Raw genomic sequence first — 15,941 nt, 5'->3', positions numbered from 1 at the left:
CTATACAAACCTGCAGGGCGCTGAGAATGTTTTTCTTCCAGTTTTTAATCAGTGCCCAGTAGTGTGAATACAGCCTCTCTGCTGAGACTTGACAATACAGTGAGATCTGGAGTTCCCACGGCAACAGGAACTAACTCATCCCAGGGCTCTTTGAGTTATCAGTCGGCCCACATTTCACAAAGGTGATCAGCGTGGGCTCGACAGCTCTTAGAGGCCTTCTCTGAAAGCAGGCCATGTATGCACTACCTAGCAGCCCCTCTTTTGGATGCAAACCTTAGAGCATTCCTGTTTGCTGAATACAATTGAACGATCCTAGCTTTTTGTGCTTACTGAGGTGTGGTATCTGGGGGGTGACTGTAAGGGGTTTAGGGTCTCTGGACCAGCTGATGAGTGAGAGAGGCCATGGAGTTCAAGATCCCCAGATCTTACCACGTGGGTTCTGCTGCCAGGCTGAGCCGTGGTCTGGAAAAGGGAGAACATTCATGATGAGCTGGCGCCATGTTAAGCACCATTCTCACAACACCTCTGAGAGGAGTATTACACACCTTTTGTGAATAAGAAAACAGGCTCTGAGAGGTGAAAGTGGTTTGTTTAAAAGTACACAGCTGGGATGTAACTGAGCCATGATTCATTTGAAGTTTGTTTCCCGCCAAAGCCCGTGTTTCTCCAACCACACCATGCTACCTCCTTGGCAAATGCTTTGATTCTTCCTACTCATACGTAGCCTCTGGATAGAGAACAGAGCTTTCCCTACTACACTTTGGTAAGCTTAGTTCAGGATTTAGAAGATGAATGGGAAGGTGAAAACCAAACCTGCCTGCCTTCTCTGAGAATTTCCAGATGAAGCCCAGTCCATCAGGGTGCTTTCCAGGGACTACAAGGGATCATCTGCTGGCCTGTGTGTCCTGAGCAAGGAGCACATCCAGTATCGTGCTTTTCTTGACCATTCCATGAGATTCGTTTCCTTAATCATCGAACATTGTGGTATCATCAGCACCTTCTTACCCAGGGAGGCATTCTCTTGGTGTAGGCATGGTAGGGAGGAAGCTTTGTGTTGGCACACTGCTCCATACTACACTTCTAAAACTCTCAGGGTCCTTTGCTCTATGCCTTTCTGAGGTTTCACGTCCATTGTCCATCCCAGCCCTGGCTCTACAGTGTCAAGGCTACCTAAGTTTGAGATTCCAAGAGTTAGGGCAGCCAAAGTGAAGAGTTCTCAATCTTTGTGCACAAAGTCAAGTGGGGCACTAGGACACAGTCATGTCACCTATAGTGAAAACACAGGAAATTGAAGAGATGGACTGGGCTACAGACCAAGTTTTCTCAGACTCCATGCCCAGTTCTGGCAGGATGGTAGCTTTCCTTTTGGTTTGGGTCTTTGTGGGGTCGCTCTGTTTTGGAGTTGGAGTAGCTCCCTGCCTCAGGCTCACAACAGGCAGGAGCTGGAGCTCTAGCACACTCACTGGGACCAGTCTTTGTTGATGCTGCTCAGTTAGGGGGTCCCCTTGGAACAGAAGGGCATTCTAGGTTATGAAGTCAGGCCTGGTTTCCTATCTTGCCTTTGCCACTTTTTAGCTACTTGGACACGTGCCTTGATCTAAGCTTCGAGTTTCTTCATCTGTTAAAATGGGATAATGCAATCTAGCTTCAGCAAGTGGTAGTAAATGAGCTACCTTGGGTAACGTACTTGGCTATGAGCCTGACACACAGTAGAAGCTCTAAATTGTAACATAGCAGCTCTCACCTGTGTTCCCCTCCTAGATTGCATTCATGAACTTCTTGTCAGAGTCACTGTCCGTGAGAAAGTTCTTCCTGGCCCTGCACTGGGGAACCTTTCCCTCCTTGGCTGGCTCTCCCGCCTCCCCATCAATTTGGTCCCAGAGTAGCCATCTCTGATCCTGCTGTGGCATTCTGGAAGGGACTAGAGGGAACAGAGTTTCTTATTTTGACCCCTTCCTGCTTCAGTGACAGGAGGGCTACAGAGAGGGATTACTGAGCTAATTAGAAATGATTGCATCGCTCAGCATTAATTAGCAGTGCTGTGGGCTTGCAGTGTGCACTTTGGAACTGAGCCCCCTGTGGGACAACATGGCAGGCAGCCCTCTGCCTCCAGGGCCTGCCAGCCCCTCTGTACTGATTAGAAATGATGGAACAGGTTCAGGTGGGCACAATAAGGGCTGCCTTCTCAGGGTTCCCTGAGCCTTCTGACCTGGCTGCCAAAGGTCTGACCCAGACCCTCTTACCTTTGTGACTGGGCCTCAGTCTCCTCTTCTGTAAAATGGGATTAGTGGACCTCAGAGAAATTCTTCCTGTTAAGATTCTAGGTGGGATGCTAGGAGTTGTACCTCAGGGCTCTTGGCCCAGGAACAAAAGAGGATTTAGCTGATGAGTGAACAGCAGGCCAAGTCAGGCCACTGGAGGGGTTAGGTTCTAGCCAAGAAATGCTCTTTAGAGTTGTATTTCCCGACACCAAAAGAGTTCATGGTCTTGGCTTTCTGGAGAGATACCTAGCAACATGGAGTGTCTTTGCTCATTGGACTCTTACTAAACACTGCAAGTAAAGGTATGGGTAGACTTTGCACCAGCTGTGGCCAAAGAGTAGACTTACTCACTGGCTTAGTTAGCACCAGTCTCCTCCCCAGGTGCTCTTGGCAAAGCCCAGTCCCCAAAGGAGCAGGAGGTACTTCAAGATGAGGGCCAGATCAGGCACTGAATAAAAACGCTAGTGGTTGGCAAGAGGTCAGGATGTGTCAGCTCCACTGGGACCTTGGGGGCTGCAGTGACCGTCTGCTTGTTCTGTGCTTTGTTTTCGGTTCCCCCGTGCAGCTCGGATTGGGAAAATGAAACGGAGGAAGCAAGATGAAGGGCAGGTATGTCCCCTGTGCAACTGCCCCCTGGCAGGATCGGAGCAGGAGATGAGTAGGCATGTGGAGCATTGCCTTTCTAAGGTAGAGGGGCCATCACCACCCACCTTCCTTCCCCACTCCCTTCCCCCGACACTAGCTGCAGACTACCCCTGAATCTGTGGGCTCTTGGGGTCTCCATGTGGTCTCAGCAGCTTCTTCACTTCTGTCCACTGCTCTCTCCCTTTGCTTTCACTCTCACTCATTCCCTCCTTGGGCCCCAGTGGAAAATTTGGGAAGAGGCCCAGGTCTTTGACCTCTAAATTGGTTTGCTTCAGAGGAGCCCTAGAGCTGAGGGCCCACTTGGCGCACCACAGCTGGGGCTAGAGCTGTGCCTTCGTCGCAGACTGTGGGGAGCAGGTGGGGATGGCCTGGGCCCAGCATGATCCTGCTCTGCTCTTCACAGAGGGAAGGCTCCTGCATGGCTGAGGATGATGCTGTGGACATCGAGCATGAGAACAACAACCGCTTTGAGGAGTATGAATGGTGTGGGCAGAAGCGGATACGGGCCACCACTCTTCTGGAAGGTGGCTTCCGAGGTACAAGCAGCTGACACATAGACAGTGGCACTCTGGTGCCAGGCCTCTGCTGGGTATCCATCTGTTGGGAGCCAAGAGGCCGAGGCTGGTGGCTGGTCATCCATCCGTTCCACCACGTGGGGACTGCTGCTGGTGGGGCTCCTTTGTGACCGTGCTGCCTGCCTGTGATGTGCATATTAAAATGGATGTATTTGGGTGGGGAAATGGAATTGTGAGGCTGCAAGCTAGGAATGACGAGGGGGGCTCTCAGCCTCGGGTGATGCATTGAAGGTGACAGCCAAGCCGCGTTAGCACCTGCATAAAATATTAAAGGGACGGTTATGCATTTATCACTCCATCCCTCTTAAGGCTGATAAATGAGAATCCAGCAACCTGCTGTACACCTCCAGCACTGGGGGCCCTGAGGGCTTCCAGGCAAACACATTGGATTTTCCTCCTCCTCCTCTTCAGCCCTAGTCAGGGAAATCAGTTACAGAGGAGAGAGTGAGTTATGGCAAAATTTGACCTCGCATGAGCTTCATTGGTGAATCTAATTTTAGCTCTGATCCCATCCCTTCTCCCTGGGCGCCCTCTGCCCTGAAGCAAGAGGGGCCTGGGCCCAGCTGCTCCCTCCTTCCCCTGGGCTCTCCCCAGTTGCTGCAAAGGAGTATGCAGGGCCCTGCCCATCTCCAGTGCCCTCCCAGCTCCTTGGAGGAGCAAGGCTTGGCACCCCCCACCAGGTCAGACAGCAGAATTGGTTGGGTGCCCAGGGTCAGTGACTTGTTAAACTCCCCAGCCTTGGGCAGGGGAAAAGGGGAGCTGTCTGCCTCTTGGCCTCCAGTTCTTCTCTCTTTCTGTGCATGAGCACAGCTGGTACTGCAGCTTGTGGTCATTAAGTGAGCCAGTCTGCTTCCCGTCTGCCTCTCGTTCTCTGGGCAACACCTTTGGGAGTACTGCTGTGTATGGTCCCTGGGGAATCTCACAGCAGCTGGGAAGAAGTTCTCTGCCTCCATGGGGCCACGCTACCTGGGCAGATGCTGAGGAGTGGTGTCTGCAGGGCCGTCCAGTGCAGACTGGTTCCACGAAGGGGCTAAGAGCCCAGATGGGACATTATGCCTCTGGGCGTCTCTCACATTACCCAGGTGTTTGGGGGCAAGCCAAAACATAAATCAGGAAGGTTAGTCAGATCAAACTGTCTCCCTGAACCGGAGCTGGAGAGTGTGAGTTTGCCATTTCACTCATCCTGTACTGGAGCCTTAGAGTGTCTGAGGCCCTAGAAGAGTGAGAAGCAGAGCTGGCGATTGTCTGTCCTGTGAGTTGGACACATGGGTGTTCGGTGGCAGCCACATAGGGTCAGTTCCAGCATGCCTCTCTGGTTAGCGCTGTTGGCAGCTGCAACTGCTCACATCCTCCATTGCTGTGGCAACTTCTTAGGTTCCTTGGCACAGACCTGGACCTGATGGCTTCTGGGCACCAGACAGGGCTTATGGAGGATAAAGCTGCGAAGGGCCTGCTGATTTGACAAGAGTATTTCCCCTGTGCCGGGATGCACTTGCAGAGCAGTGTGAGGGGCTCTTAGGCCCTGGGCGGGTATCCGTTTTCCCTGAGTGTTTACACTGTGAGGTTGTTCCTTTCAAGAATTCCTGAGGGGAGTTCAAAGGGGGCTTTTCTTTGAGCGATTTGGAGAGCGAGAATGAGAGTGAGACTTGAAGAGGGAACAGGGGCCGGAGGTGCCTTTATCTGCAGAGAATTGCTCCAGCTTTCCTGATAGAAGCTGCTGCCGCCTCTTAAACAGCTTAGTGCAGTCAAAAGACAGGCAGACTTGAAAGGCTGTTTTACAGCGAGATCAGCGGGGGCCACGAGGCAGAGAGCGGGGCGCAGTGGAGCGGAGGAGGCTGAGGCTCCTCGGTGGGGGGACTATCAAAGGGAGGCCCTGGCTGATCCCTACTGCCTCTGCCCCCAAAACCCTGTCTGCAAAAGCTGGCCATCTGTCAGCCTACCCTCCCTGGCCAGGACCAAGAGGCCCCAACTCTTGGGGGGTTGGGTGTGGCCCCGCCAGGCGGGCTGGTGTCAGTGCAGCGCATTGATCGCCCGCCGGGCGGGCCGGGCCGCAAGCCGGGCAGCGCGTGCTTAATGTGATTGAAAGGCAGTTAAAATGGCGGTGACCTTTTCAGGAGGAATTAGATTGCCTGCCAAGACCGGTTAGAGGGAGTGATAACGCCAGCTGAAGAAGCTGCCCAGCCGACTTCAGAGAGAGGGAGGCAGAGGCAGGATGAGCAGGCGAGTGGCGAGGCCCATTTAAACTGCGCTGTGCGTGCTGACAGAACAGAGATTGCTATCCTTGTTAGATATGAAAGAAGTGAAGTATTGCAGATAAGTTTCTGTATCCGATCACCCCCATTCCTCCTCCCAGACTAGGGCCCCTTGGTCATCCTCAGCAAAGCTTCCCACCAGGCCCCTGGGGGTTGGTCTTATGGATCAGATCGGTTACCTCAAATGTAATCTGCTGTGGGAAGCAGTGAACAGGCAAGAGTTTTGGTGGAGACACTTGGCCGAGGGCAACAGGCCTTAGAGATGGGGACCTGTGGTTACTGAGGAGGAGCTCCCAGATATCTCAGGCCTGGGAGTGCTCAGATTGGTATTTTAGGACAAAATAACCAGACAGAGCAGGCGAGCACTCAGGTAGGTCCCACTGGAAATAGATTTTTGAAAAGACTAAAGGAAATAGGTATTACTTCAAGTAAGTTGGAAGGAATTTTTGCTGCCTAGGAGGCACTCTGACCTTCCCAATTCTAGAAGAAATACTTAAGCTGTGTGCCTAAGCTGTTGATCGTCCTTTCAGAACCACAGATTTTCTAACCTGCTACTGCTCTTTACATAAAGGGCAGCACACAGAACCTAGTGCGCCATGAACATTCCATTAAAAGAGATCCGCAGTTAGGGAGAAAAGATGTTTTTCTTGGGTACCGTGCCAAACCTGGGCCAAGCAAGGGGCTTCTAGGCTAGAGAAGCAGACTACAGGGGAAACCTAACTCTACAGCCTTAAGACAAGCCTGCTTCCACCTGTAGTCTATGGAGGTGTGTGACTAAGGAGCCATGCCTTTCCTCTCCTGTCCTCCATCCAGCTCCTGGATCCTGGAGAAGAGACCTACAGTGGTGAGCTGTTGTCCCTCCTGTGTGTTGGTTGCCAGTGAGAGTTCACCCAACTGCATTGGGGAGCCCAGAGCTCCTCATATCTGGAAGGGACATGCTGGAATGACATGGGAATGATTGGTTTCAAATAAGGTGGCAATGATGTGGTCACAAGAGTGGTGAGATGGAGGAATTTCCCAGGAAGCATCACAGGAAATGGAAGGCTGCAGCTATATTTTTTAAGCCCTGGAGGTGAATGCATTGCTGAAATCCAGCATGAAGCCCCTTTGAACCGAACAGGTGGAGTGGGTAGGGAGAAGAAGGGTGTTAAGACAGTCAGCAGTGCATGGTCTCTGTCCTGCGGCGTTTCTTATCTTTCATGAGTTCTTTACATTTAAGCCAGTTCCAAGTAGCTGGATGAGAAGTCGTGAAGCAAACAGGCAGAGCAGCTGTGGCACAAATCTTTTCTTTTCTTTTTTTGAGACAGAGTCTCACTTTGTCACCCAGGCTGGAGAGTAGAGTGCAGTGGCACAATTTCGGCTCACTGCAACCTCCACCTTCTGAGTTCGAGAGATTCTCCTGCCTCAGCCTCCCTCCCGAGTAGCTGGGATTACAGGCATGTGCCACCACACCCGGCTAATTTTTGTATTTTTAGTAGAGACGGGGTTTCACTGTGTTGGCCAGGCTGGTCTTGAACTCCTGAAACCTCAGGTGATCCGCCCACCTCGACCTCCTGGGATTACAGGTATGAGCCACCACACCCAGCCTGGCACAAATCTTTTATCTGGCTATTTCTTGATAAAATTTCAGCGCCAGAAGTATGGGGCAAGGGGGTAAGAGGTGTTGTAAGCCCCAGGGCATGGGCACATAGGCCTTGCCCTAGCTGCTGCCTCCTTTGGTGTGCTGGTTCTCAAAAGAAAGGAGCCCCAGGTGCTAAAAATGTCCCCCAGTGCAGCTCTGCTCCTGGTCCAGTCATTGGCAGGTGTTGGAACAGCACACTGCTGGAGGCGGTCTTGGAGTGGAGAGGGTTGTGCTGCTGCCTTGTGACTCCCCACCACCTTTAGTTATCTCTGTCGCCTGTTGGGAGGGGTGAGGAGAGGTGGCAAGGAGCAAGGCACCTTCTGTCCCCTGTGGCAACTGACGGGATTTAATCGCCTTTTGGAACACAATTGTTAAGCTAGGACAGAGGGAGTGCAGGCAGAAGGAGCAAGTATCAATGGTTTTAAACGGCGTCTGTCTCTCTGCGTCTCTCCTGACGTGAGGCAGTGAAACGCGTTATCGAGGAGGCCCGGAAAGTGGCTAAGTGCGTTTGACACACGCCAACTCCCTGCCTCCACACTGGATAATTGCATTGTCAACTGTTCAGCGAGGTGGCAGGTGACACTGCAGGCCGATTGATTGTCCCGCATCGCAGCTCCCCAGACTGTCAGCTCCCCAATCGATGGCGTTTACACAAGACACCGTAACTGCATCTGTAACTAATTCCAGTGTAAAACTCTCCGGAAGCTGCTGCCCCTGCCCTCCGTGTTGGAGAGCGCAGGCCTCTGGAGGGCCCCGAGACTTTCCTTTCTCCCTGGGCTCTGGTTTTGTTGGGAGCAGCAGGTGAGGAAATCGATGCCTCCTTTTTTGTGGTTTCAGGTTCCAGGATGATACTACCCCCGGTAAACGGGCATCTCCAGTTTCTGAATCGATCATCTGATCAATTGATTAAATTAACACTGATTTTTTTTTCTCCCTTCTCAATAACCCAGGAAGAAATGAGTTTATGGGAGAAGGGTCGTTTTTATAAAATGTAGACCTGTGTTTCATTTCTGCACTTAACTCTCTCCCTCTTTGTTGCTAAGTTTTCACTGTGAGGAGAAGGATTTTTTTTTTTGCACTGCCCACCCTGCCAGGAATGGGCAACTCTGGCACCACCCTGCTGGGTATCATTGACCATCAGGCTTAGGTTGCCTATGGGTGGGGGCTCAGGCCTTTATGCCACTTTAAGGTGGAGCAGAACCGTAGCAAGGGGCCTTCCCCGGTGACTGAAGGGTACTCTGGGCCGTCTTGGAGGTCCTGGGGGCTAAGTTCCTTCCCTGGATAGCAGCAGTAGGAGTGGCAGCTTGCCTGTTATCCCTGGAGCTACATGGAAGAGGAGCCAGAGACTTGGAAATGAGCTGTCTGTGCCATCTTGCCTCTGAGTACTGGCTTGGGATATTCCAGCAGCTGAGAACATCAAACGACTGTGGAGCCTTCCTCTCCAAGCGGGAGGGGGGGCAAGCTGGCGGGGGTGCTGTCTGCATAAAACGGCTTTATGGCCGTTTCTTTTTATTATGATTCTGCCAGAAGTCAGCAAGTGACATTTCATTAAGAAAATAAAGTTTAATGTGCTGGGAAAGAGGTTGGAACAGGCTGGGGCAGCACAAGAGTGAAATTGGCAGCAGCCTGTTCTGAACACCTGTGGGGGTAGGGAGAGGTTCCCAACATCGGTCTTAGCTGGAGGATGGGGTCAGGGTCAGGGTGAATGGCTCAGACCAGAGGCAGAGCCTTTTCTTTGGCAAACAAAGTGTGTCGTGCTGTCCATCCTGCCTGACTGGCCAGAGGAACAGAAAGGTGCTGCCCGGCTGGGAGCCGGGATCTGATAAGGAAAGTTGTATCCTGAGAGATTTCTCCAGGCCACCAGCTAACTAGGACCTAATACAGCAGTGTCGCCAGTGTTTAGCCAGTACTGCTGGGATGTGCTGTGTGGCACCAGCCATCAGCCCAGCCAGCTCTGCTGGGTGCTGCTGAGATCACAACAGTGAGTCACACTTGGGACCCTTGCAGCTTCCAGTCTGGTGAGGGACAGTGACAATATGTGGTGATAAATATGATTCTGGAGTTACACAGGAGTCTAGGTGGACACCAGGGAAGGGCCACCTGTGTATAAGAAGCTGGGAAGCCCCATGTACCACTCAGAGCACCGTGAGGACAGGGATCAGGTCTTGAAGCTCTCTGTTCTCAACATGGAGCCAACCAGAGGATGAGCCCAATAAAGGTTGAAAGAATGGCGTTGAGGTGTGAGTTCTTTCCTTTAGCAGGGATTCAGAGAGCAGCTGCTCTGTGTGGGCACTGAGCTGATGGTAGGAGGCATGGCTGGGCTGAGTCAGACTTGCCAAAGGAGCAGGCCTGTGTATTGCAGACCAGGAGGGAGAAGGTTCTAGGCAGCGAGCAGGAGGTGTGGAGGCATGGGGGCATGAGAAAGCACAGAGGATTTGGGAGACCACAGTAGCTCTGTTTAATGGAGTATGAGTCCTGGGCCAGGCATGGTGGGCAGTAAGACTGCAGAGAAAAGGACTTCAGGCCACAGGGCTACTTTCTGTGTTGAGAAGCTGGAGCTTTTCCTGGCAGCTTTGGGGTACCCAGTTTTTTTTTTTTTTTTTTTTTTGAGACAGAGTCTCACTCTGTCGCCGAGGCTGGAGTGCAGTGGCACAATCTCGGCTCACTGCAAGCTCCACTTCCCGGGTTCATGCCATTCTCCTGCCTCAGCCTCCCGAGTAGCTGGGACTACAGGCGCCCACCACACTCGGCTAATTTCTTTTTGTATTTTTAGTAGAGACAGGGTTTCACCGCGTTAGCCAGGATGGTCTCGCTCTCCTGACCTTGTGATCCGCCCGCCTCAACCTCCCAAAGTGCTGGGATTACAGGCGTGAGCCTCCATGCCCGGCCTGGGGTACCCTGTTTTCTCTGCTTTGCCATGGAGCCGTATCGGGCTCACATGTGGTGCCAGGGTTCTCTGCTTTCCACTTATAAGGCAGGGCTAGGCAGGGCCAGACCGAGCAGAGGATGTGAGGCTAGCTGCTGAGCTGCGTGTACTTGGGGAAGGGGGGTTGGCAGGGCTTGGGTGCCGCAAGCTGTAAGTGAACCTGATAGCTACATTCTGATTGATGGTGGAGTTTGTCTCCCAAACTGTCAGAGGGTTTATAGAGGTGCCACTCACCCACAAGGCGGGAATTGCTTGTCAGGACACCTGGCTGTGAACAGGAGACAGAGCTGTAACTTGGTGTTTTCTCAGCTTAATGGCCCTGCTGCTGACCTGCTTGTTGCCTCAAGTGTGTCAGTGTCTCAGGGTAGAGGGCAAATGAGGACTGTCAGGGAGAGGTGGAGTCCAGGCTGTGCCCGGCGTCTTTCCTTCCCGGTGCTGCTTACCTTTGGTGGTATCTTTGTGAGACCAGAGACTGGTGGGGTAGAAGGGAGAAGGATCAAGACTCAGTGTTTTTCAGGGCTTGAAAAATGGAGAACATTCCAGATGGAGTGAATAGCATGAGCAGGGGTCTTAAGAGTGGGATATACAGGGTATGTTTGGGGTTTGGTGAGCAGCCTCTGTGTCTACATGCATGGGGTTTACAGAGTGAATTAGTAGAGAGCAAGAGTAAAGACATAGATGGACCCAGATCTTCATGGATCTGGCTGAGGAGCCTGGGCTTGGTTGTGCATGCAGTGGGGAGCCATCGATGGTTTTGGAGCAGGAGGAAAGGTGGTCAGAACTCAATGGTAAGCAGGATGAGGGAACAGATAAGAGGCCTGAGGACTCCCTACAAGACATATCCTAATGAGAGTATAAGGACCTGAGAGGAAAGAATGGACAAGCTGAAATGTCTGAAATCATCGGGCAGACACTGAGCTGCTTCCTCACTTCTTTAAGTATTTCTTTGCTGATCCCAGTAGCCACAGAGTCTCACATTCTTTTGTCCCTGCAGGGCTGTGCTGGCTAGTGAGGTGTGGTCTGAGACCCACTGGGAGGAAGTGGGGAGCTGGGGGGAACAACTCTATAGCACTTGACCCTGGGCTATCAGGAAGGGTGGTCTTGGACAACAGAGAGATCACCTGGCAGGTGAGCAGGCCTAGTGTAGCCCCAGCAGCTCGCCCCTCTCCCTGAGCTGAGAGTCCACCCGTGGCTTGCCAGATGCACCTCAGGGGTCAGCCGCCTGCCTGGCCCATGGCCTGGCCTCCGCTCAGCCTGGTTGCCTTCATGGACTGCTTTGAGAAGTAGGTGTGCATGCCTGTCCTCCCTCGTCTGTCTCTTCTTAATCCCTTCATAACTGCACTTGTCCAGGAATCTGGGCTGAGTGAGGTGGAGATGAATAATTAATGTCAGGCGCTTCAGACACCAAATATTTGAACAGCTGCCTGGTGTTTTTGCTGGCAAGGACCTAGCGGCCAAAATCAGGATGTTGTCCGGGGGTCCCACTCTGTGGCTCTGATTGGCCTTAGCCAGCCTGTTCTTTCCTCCAATGAACTTGTCAGGCTGGATAATGGGGCATAGGGGGAGGCCCCACTCCTTTCCTGTGAAATTCCTAGACCTGAATTTTTCTGTCCTCTTCCTGTTCTTCCTAGACCTGGAAGATAGGTGGACAGCAGGCCTGGGGCTGAGCGTCCCCCAAGGACGTGACATAATGTATGAATGGGCTAGTTTATGAGCAGAGACCACTTGGAGCAGCATGCAGTGGCAGAGAAAGATGAGGTTTGCCGAGTGAAGGGCCTGAAATGTCAGGGTCAGGGGCACTGAAGTATCTGGCTCTATATATCCCAGGCCCAGGTTTCCCTCTGGGCCTTAACAGGTCCAAAGCCTAACCACTACCTGCAGGCAACAGGAGGGGCGCCCTCGGCCTAGTCTTGTTGTCCGCAGGCCCTCCTCACACCCTGCTTCCCACAGGCTCTGGCTTCATCATGTGCAGCGGCAAAGAGAACCCGGACAGTGATGCGGACTTGGATGTGGATGGGGATGACACTTTGGAGTATGGGAAGCCACAGTATCCTTGGAGCACTGTGGGTGCTGGTGGGGCTGATGCGGCAGGCCACAGGGAATAAGAAAAGTAGCTCCTGTGGTATTCACCTGCACCACCCCCCCGGCCAGAGTCAGCTTTGGCCAGGAGGGGCATGCTCTCCTGAGGATTCAACCCTCATGGCCTGCTGCAAACTAGGATCCATTGTCCTTGACCACCATGCCAGATATACAGAGGCTGATGTCATCCCCTGCACAGGCGAGGAGCCTGGTGAAGCCAAGGAGAGAGAGGCACTCCGGGGTGCAGTCCTAAAGCAAGTGTGGGCACAGGCTTGGGTGGGTGGAGCAGAGAGAGAGGAAGCCCTGAGGCAGGGGTCAACCCAGTACTGACCCACAGGGCTGTCCTGCCCGCCTTCAGGCCTCACTTTGTTCTTCCTCCCTCCTTTCCTCCAGTGGCGGCCCTCCCAGCACACGCATCACGCCTGAGTTCTCTAAATGGGCCAATGACGGTAAGTCCTGCCCCAGGTTAGGAGTAATGGGGGAGACGGGGTATCCCTGGATGGTGGTGACTGACTCAAGCCCAACCCCTCACCTGTGCTGCCCAGTCTGGCCGGAGTATGAGTTGCCCCTCTGTCCCAGCAGAGATGCCATCCACCAGCAATGGGGAAAGCAGCAAGCAGGAGGCCATGCAGAAGACCTGCAAGAACAGCGACATCGAGAAGTGAGTGTTTGGCCAGGAGGGGCCCTGGGACCGCAGTTCAGTGGGAGGAGGGGCCCTTTACTAGCAGGAAGGCCTGCTGCCAGGGCTTCTGGCCCTCCCAAGTGCAGCTCAGTGCTGCTGCCCTGGGCACACAGCCGGCAGTGGAGCCCAGCTGGTGCTAAGCGTGACTCTGTGAATTGATCGCTGGGCCACGGCCCCGGGAGCCTTGGCGGAGGGAGGAGCAGTCCGCCCGCCTGCCTGCCCGCTGTGGCGGCCTCCACCCGGGGAATGTGATGTATGGCCGCCCAGCCCAGCCGGCGCACTTGATTCATCTCCAGTTTCTGTTTCTTAATCGGGAGCTAAATTGGTTTCATTTTTCTTGTCCCGGGTGGCACTCACAGTGGGTTTTAGGCAGGAACATTGGGTCTCATCACTTCTGGTAGGAATTTTTGGCCTGGGTTCTCTGGCAGAGGAAAGGGGATCCATTAGCACTTCACCCAGCGCTGGGCAATCCCTGGCCCGGATCCCCGGGAACCACAAAGATTTAGTATCAGCTGGGCATCTCCCTGACTTCCCAGAAGCCCAAGGAAAGCCAGTTCTGGCCTCAGGAGATGGCATTGTCCAGTCTGGGCTGCCTGGTGCTGCTGCCATTGGTCATTGCTTAACTCCAGTACCCACTCCACCTTCTGACTGCAGGCTAGGTTGCCTGGGGTTAAAAGGCAGCCTCTTCATTCCAGGGCCAGTGTTCCATCTTTGCCTCCTGCCAGGAGAGTGGATTGCAGGCTGGTGCAGGGCCGGGTCGGTGGCCCAGGGTCACCTCCCATTTGTTTCCCTCCATTTTGTGTTGTCATAAATTCATTCCAGCCCGTTGTGGTTGATCAGTTTATCTCGGCCGGGGCCGCGAGTGCTGCTGGCATGATGTATGGGCCGCGGCGCAGGGCCCGGCTGCCCATGAATCACCGCAGCTGCTCCGTGTCAGCGCCGGAGCGGGCCGTACGGGTTCGGTGCAACCAGCTTGTGGGGGGGAGGAATGACGTATGGATGTTTATTTAATAATTCTCTCCTACTCCAGCTGAGCGGGGCGGGCGGGGTTGTAAGGGGCACCCACCCTCGTCTGGAGGGGCTGCTCATAAATCAGAAAGACAAGATCATTAATCAGGGATGGTGCTCAAGGAGGAGGTGGGGGCAGAGCCAGTGGCTTCCATGAAGGTACAACCCACCCAAGGCTGGGGGTAGCCAGGATTTCTGTCCCACCTGTGTGAGCACAGGCACCCATAGGCAGGGATCTCTATGATGAGGTGGAGACTGGCTCAGTCATGTGCAGAGCTCTCCACTGGGTCTGGGTCTGCTGAGACTGGGGCCCGTCAGTCCCCAAGATTTCTCTATTTCTTGCCCTAGATCTGTTTTACTACGCAGGGAAAAGGAATGGTAGGATGCCATGGCTCCACCAAGAATCTCCCCACCCGCCGTGCCCTGGAGGGGCTCAGGAATAGCTCACAGCCAGCCTGGACCAGGGGTTGGAGGCTTGGGTATTTCGCCAGAGCCAAGATTGGAGGGCAGGTGTGTGCTGAGCACACCCAGGATAGGCAGGCTCTGGAGTTGGCTGTTGGCCTTCACTGTGGCCTTGTAGCTCTTGGAGATGGCATGGGAAATGACTTCGTTCTCTCCTGGCCTCATCCATTTTTGCCATTCCAGCTCCAGTTCTCTGATTTGAGGTTTGGGAGTTAGTTCTCCATTCTGGGGTAGGCTGCCCCCAGCTGCAGGCCTTAGTTTCCCCATCTTTGAAATAACCATATAGGACTAGGCAAATTCTCAGCTTAGTCCTTGGAGTGGAAGGGAGCACAGCTACAAATCCTTGTCTCCTTATCAGGAATTTACCTGTAATCCAGATGGGGATGGCATATATAGCATTGTGCAAAATGCCAGGGAAGGAGCCTGCTGTTTGAGGGCTTGTGACGAGAGAAGGGGTAGTAAAGACTTCCAGAACCAGAGGGATAAATGGAAGCCCCCAGGGAATCAGCCAGTACCAGGAGGAACGAGTCAGAGCCTTTCTTGGCATCCGTGGGAAGAGGCAAGGCAGAGGGAATCATGGACCCTAGGGTGATGGATTTAATTGTCCCTGATACAGGGACACAGCCACTAAGGAGTCAAGCTCTGTGTTGCTGCTAGCTCCCCAGAGGAAAAAGGCCAGAGATTGAAGTTTGTTATTGCCCATGAAATGTGACCACTACCCTCCCTGCACTCCCATTACCACTCACATCCAGTAATGACAGACCACCTGTAAGCTCTCAAGCTTCCTGAGCTGATTGTCTCCCCTAAACTGCAGAACAGGTGCCCCCAGGAGAATGTCCTTGCCCAAAGTCCACCTCCCTTATGATTCCCGCTGCTCTCAGTCCAGCCTCTGCTTCCTGATTAAGTACATCTGTGAAACCTGAGCTGTTCGTATCCCGCTCTTCCAGCATCCTCAGCAGCTTCCTGCTGTCCATGAGATAAACTTCAGCTCCTTCAGGTGTGGCATTTGAGGTCCTCCTGCATGCCATCTCCTTTCTCACTGTAGCACTTTGCCTACACATGGGCCTTCTAGCCAGACTAGAATCTTGGGCCTCTTGGCCTCTGTTTCTGCTGTTCTCTTGGCCTGGAAGCCCCCTCCTCCTGGGTGTAGCCAGTACAGTCATGGTCAGTCACACAGTTATTAGTTGATCATGGAATCAGTCTGCCAGGTTTGAATCCCATCTCCCTGACTCTGTGGGGACCTTGAGCAAGCTACTTAATCTTTCTGTGCTTTAGTTTCTTTGTATATAAATCGGAGATACTAGAATCTTCTCATGGGGTTTTTGTGAGGTGTAAATAAGATAATAATTATCAATCCCTCAGTACAATCCCTGGCATTTAGTAAGTGCTTAATAAATTTTAGCTATTTTATTTGTATTATCATTACTATT

At 53.0% G+C, this 15,941-nt stretch overlaps 1 protein-coding gene and 1 long non-coding RNA gene across 23 annotated transcripts in view; one reads left to right on the top strand and one right to left on the bottom strand.

Moving 5' to 3' along the window:
* The window catches only part of RNF220 (ring finger protein 220), a 251,916-nt gene that overhangs the window by 232,652 nt on the left and 3,323 nt on the right, over nt 1-15,941 (top strand). For 10 of the 22 annotated variants that reach the window (XR_012421010.1, XM_005543589.5, XM_065523503.2 and 7 more), the window contains 6 exons: nt 2,827-2,948; nt 3,310-3,442; nt 12,231-12,327; nt 12,527-12,613; nt 12,753-12,808; nt 12,942-13,020. Coding sequence is in view for 19 of the 22 variants with exons in the window: in XM_005543589.5 (XP_005543646.1) it covers nt 2,827-2,948; nt 3,310-3,442; nt 12,231-12,327; nt 12,527-12,613; nt 12,753-12,808; nt 12,942-13,020 (574 nt within the window). In the remaining 3 variants the exon portion in view is untranslated. The remainder of the gene's footprint in view (nt 1-2,826; nt 2,949-3,309; nt 3,443-12,230; nt 12,328-12,526; nt 12,614-12,752; nt 12,809-12,941; nt 13,021-15,941) is intronic. The other 12 variants (XR_012421011.1, XM_005543590.5, XM_065523505.2 and 9 more) reach the window with 2 other exon arrangements.
* LOC107127620 (uncharacterized) lies at nt 571-12,926 on the bottom strand. The gene is made up of 2 exons (XR_001485581.4): nt 12,892-12,926; nt 571-3,736 (listed from the first exon to the last, which is right to left on the bottom strand). It is a non-coding gene; the product is annotated as an uncharacterized lncRNA (long non-coding RNA).

The sequence above is a fragment of the Macaca fascicularis genome, chromosome 1 (genome assembly GCF_037993035.2).
Source record: "Macaca fascicularis isolate 582-1 chromosome 1, T2T-MFA8v1.1".
In the NCBI taxonomy this organism is placed as follows: Eukaryota; Metazoa; Chordata; class Mammalia; order Primates; family Cercopithecidae; genus Macaca; species Macaca fascicularis.
Note: the sequence above shows the minus strand (reverse complement) of the source record. Positions and strands in the feature narration are given on the sequence as shown.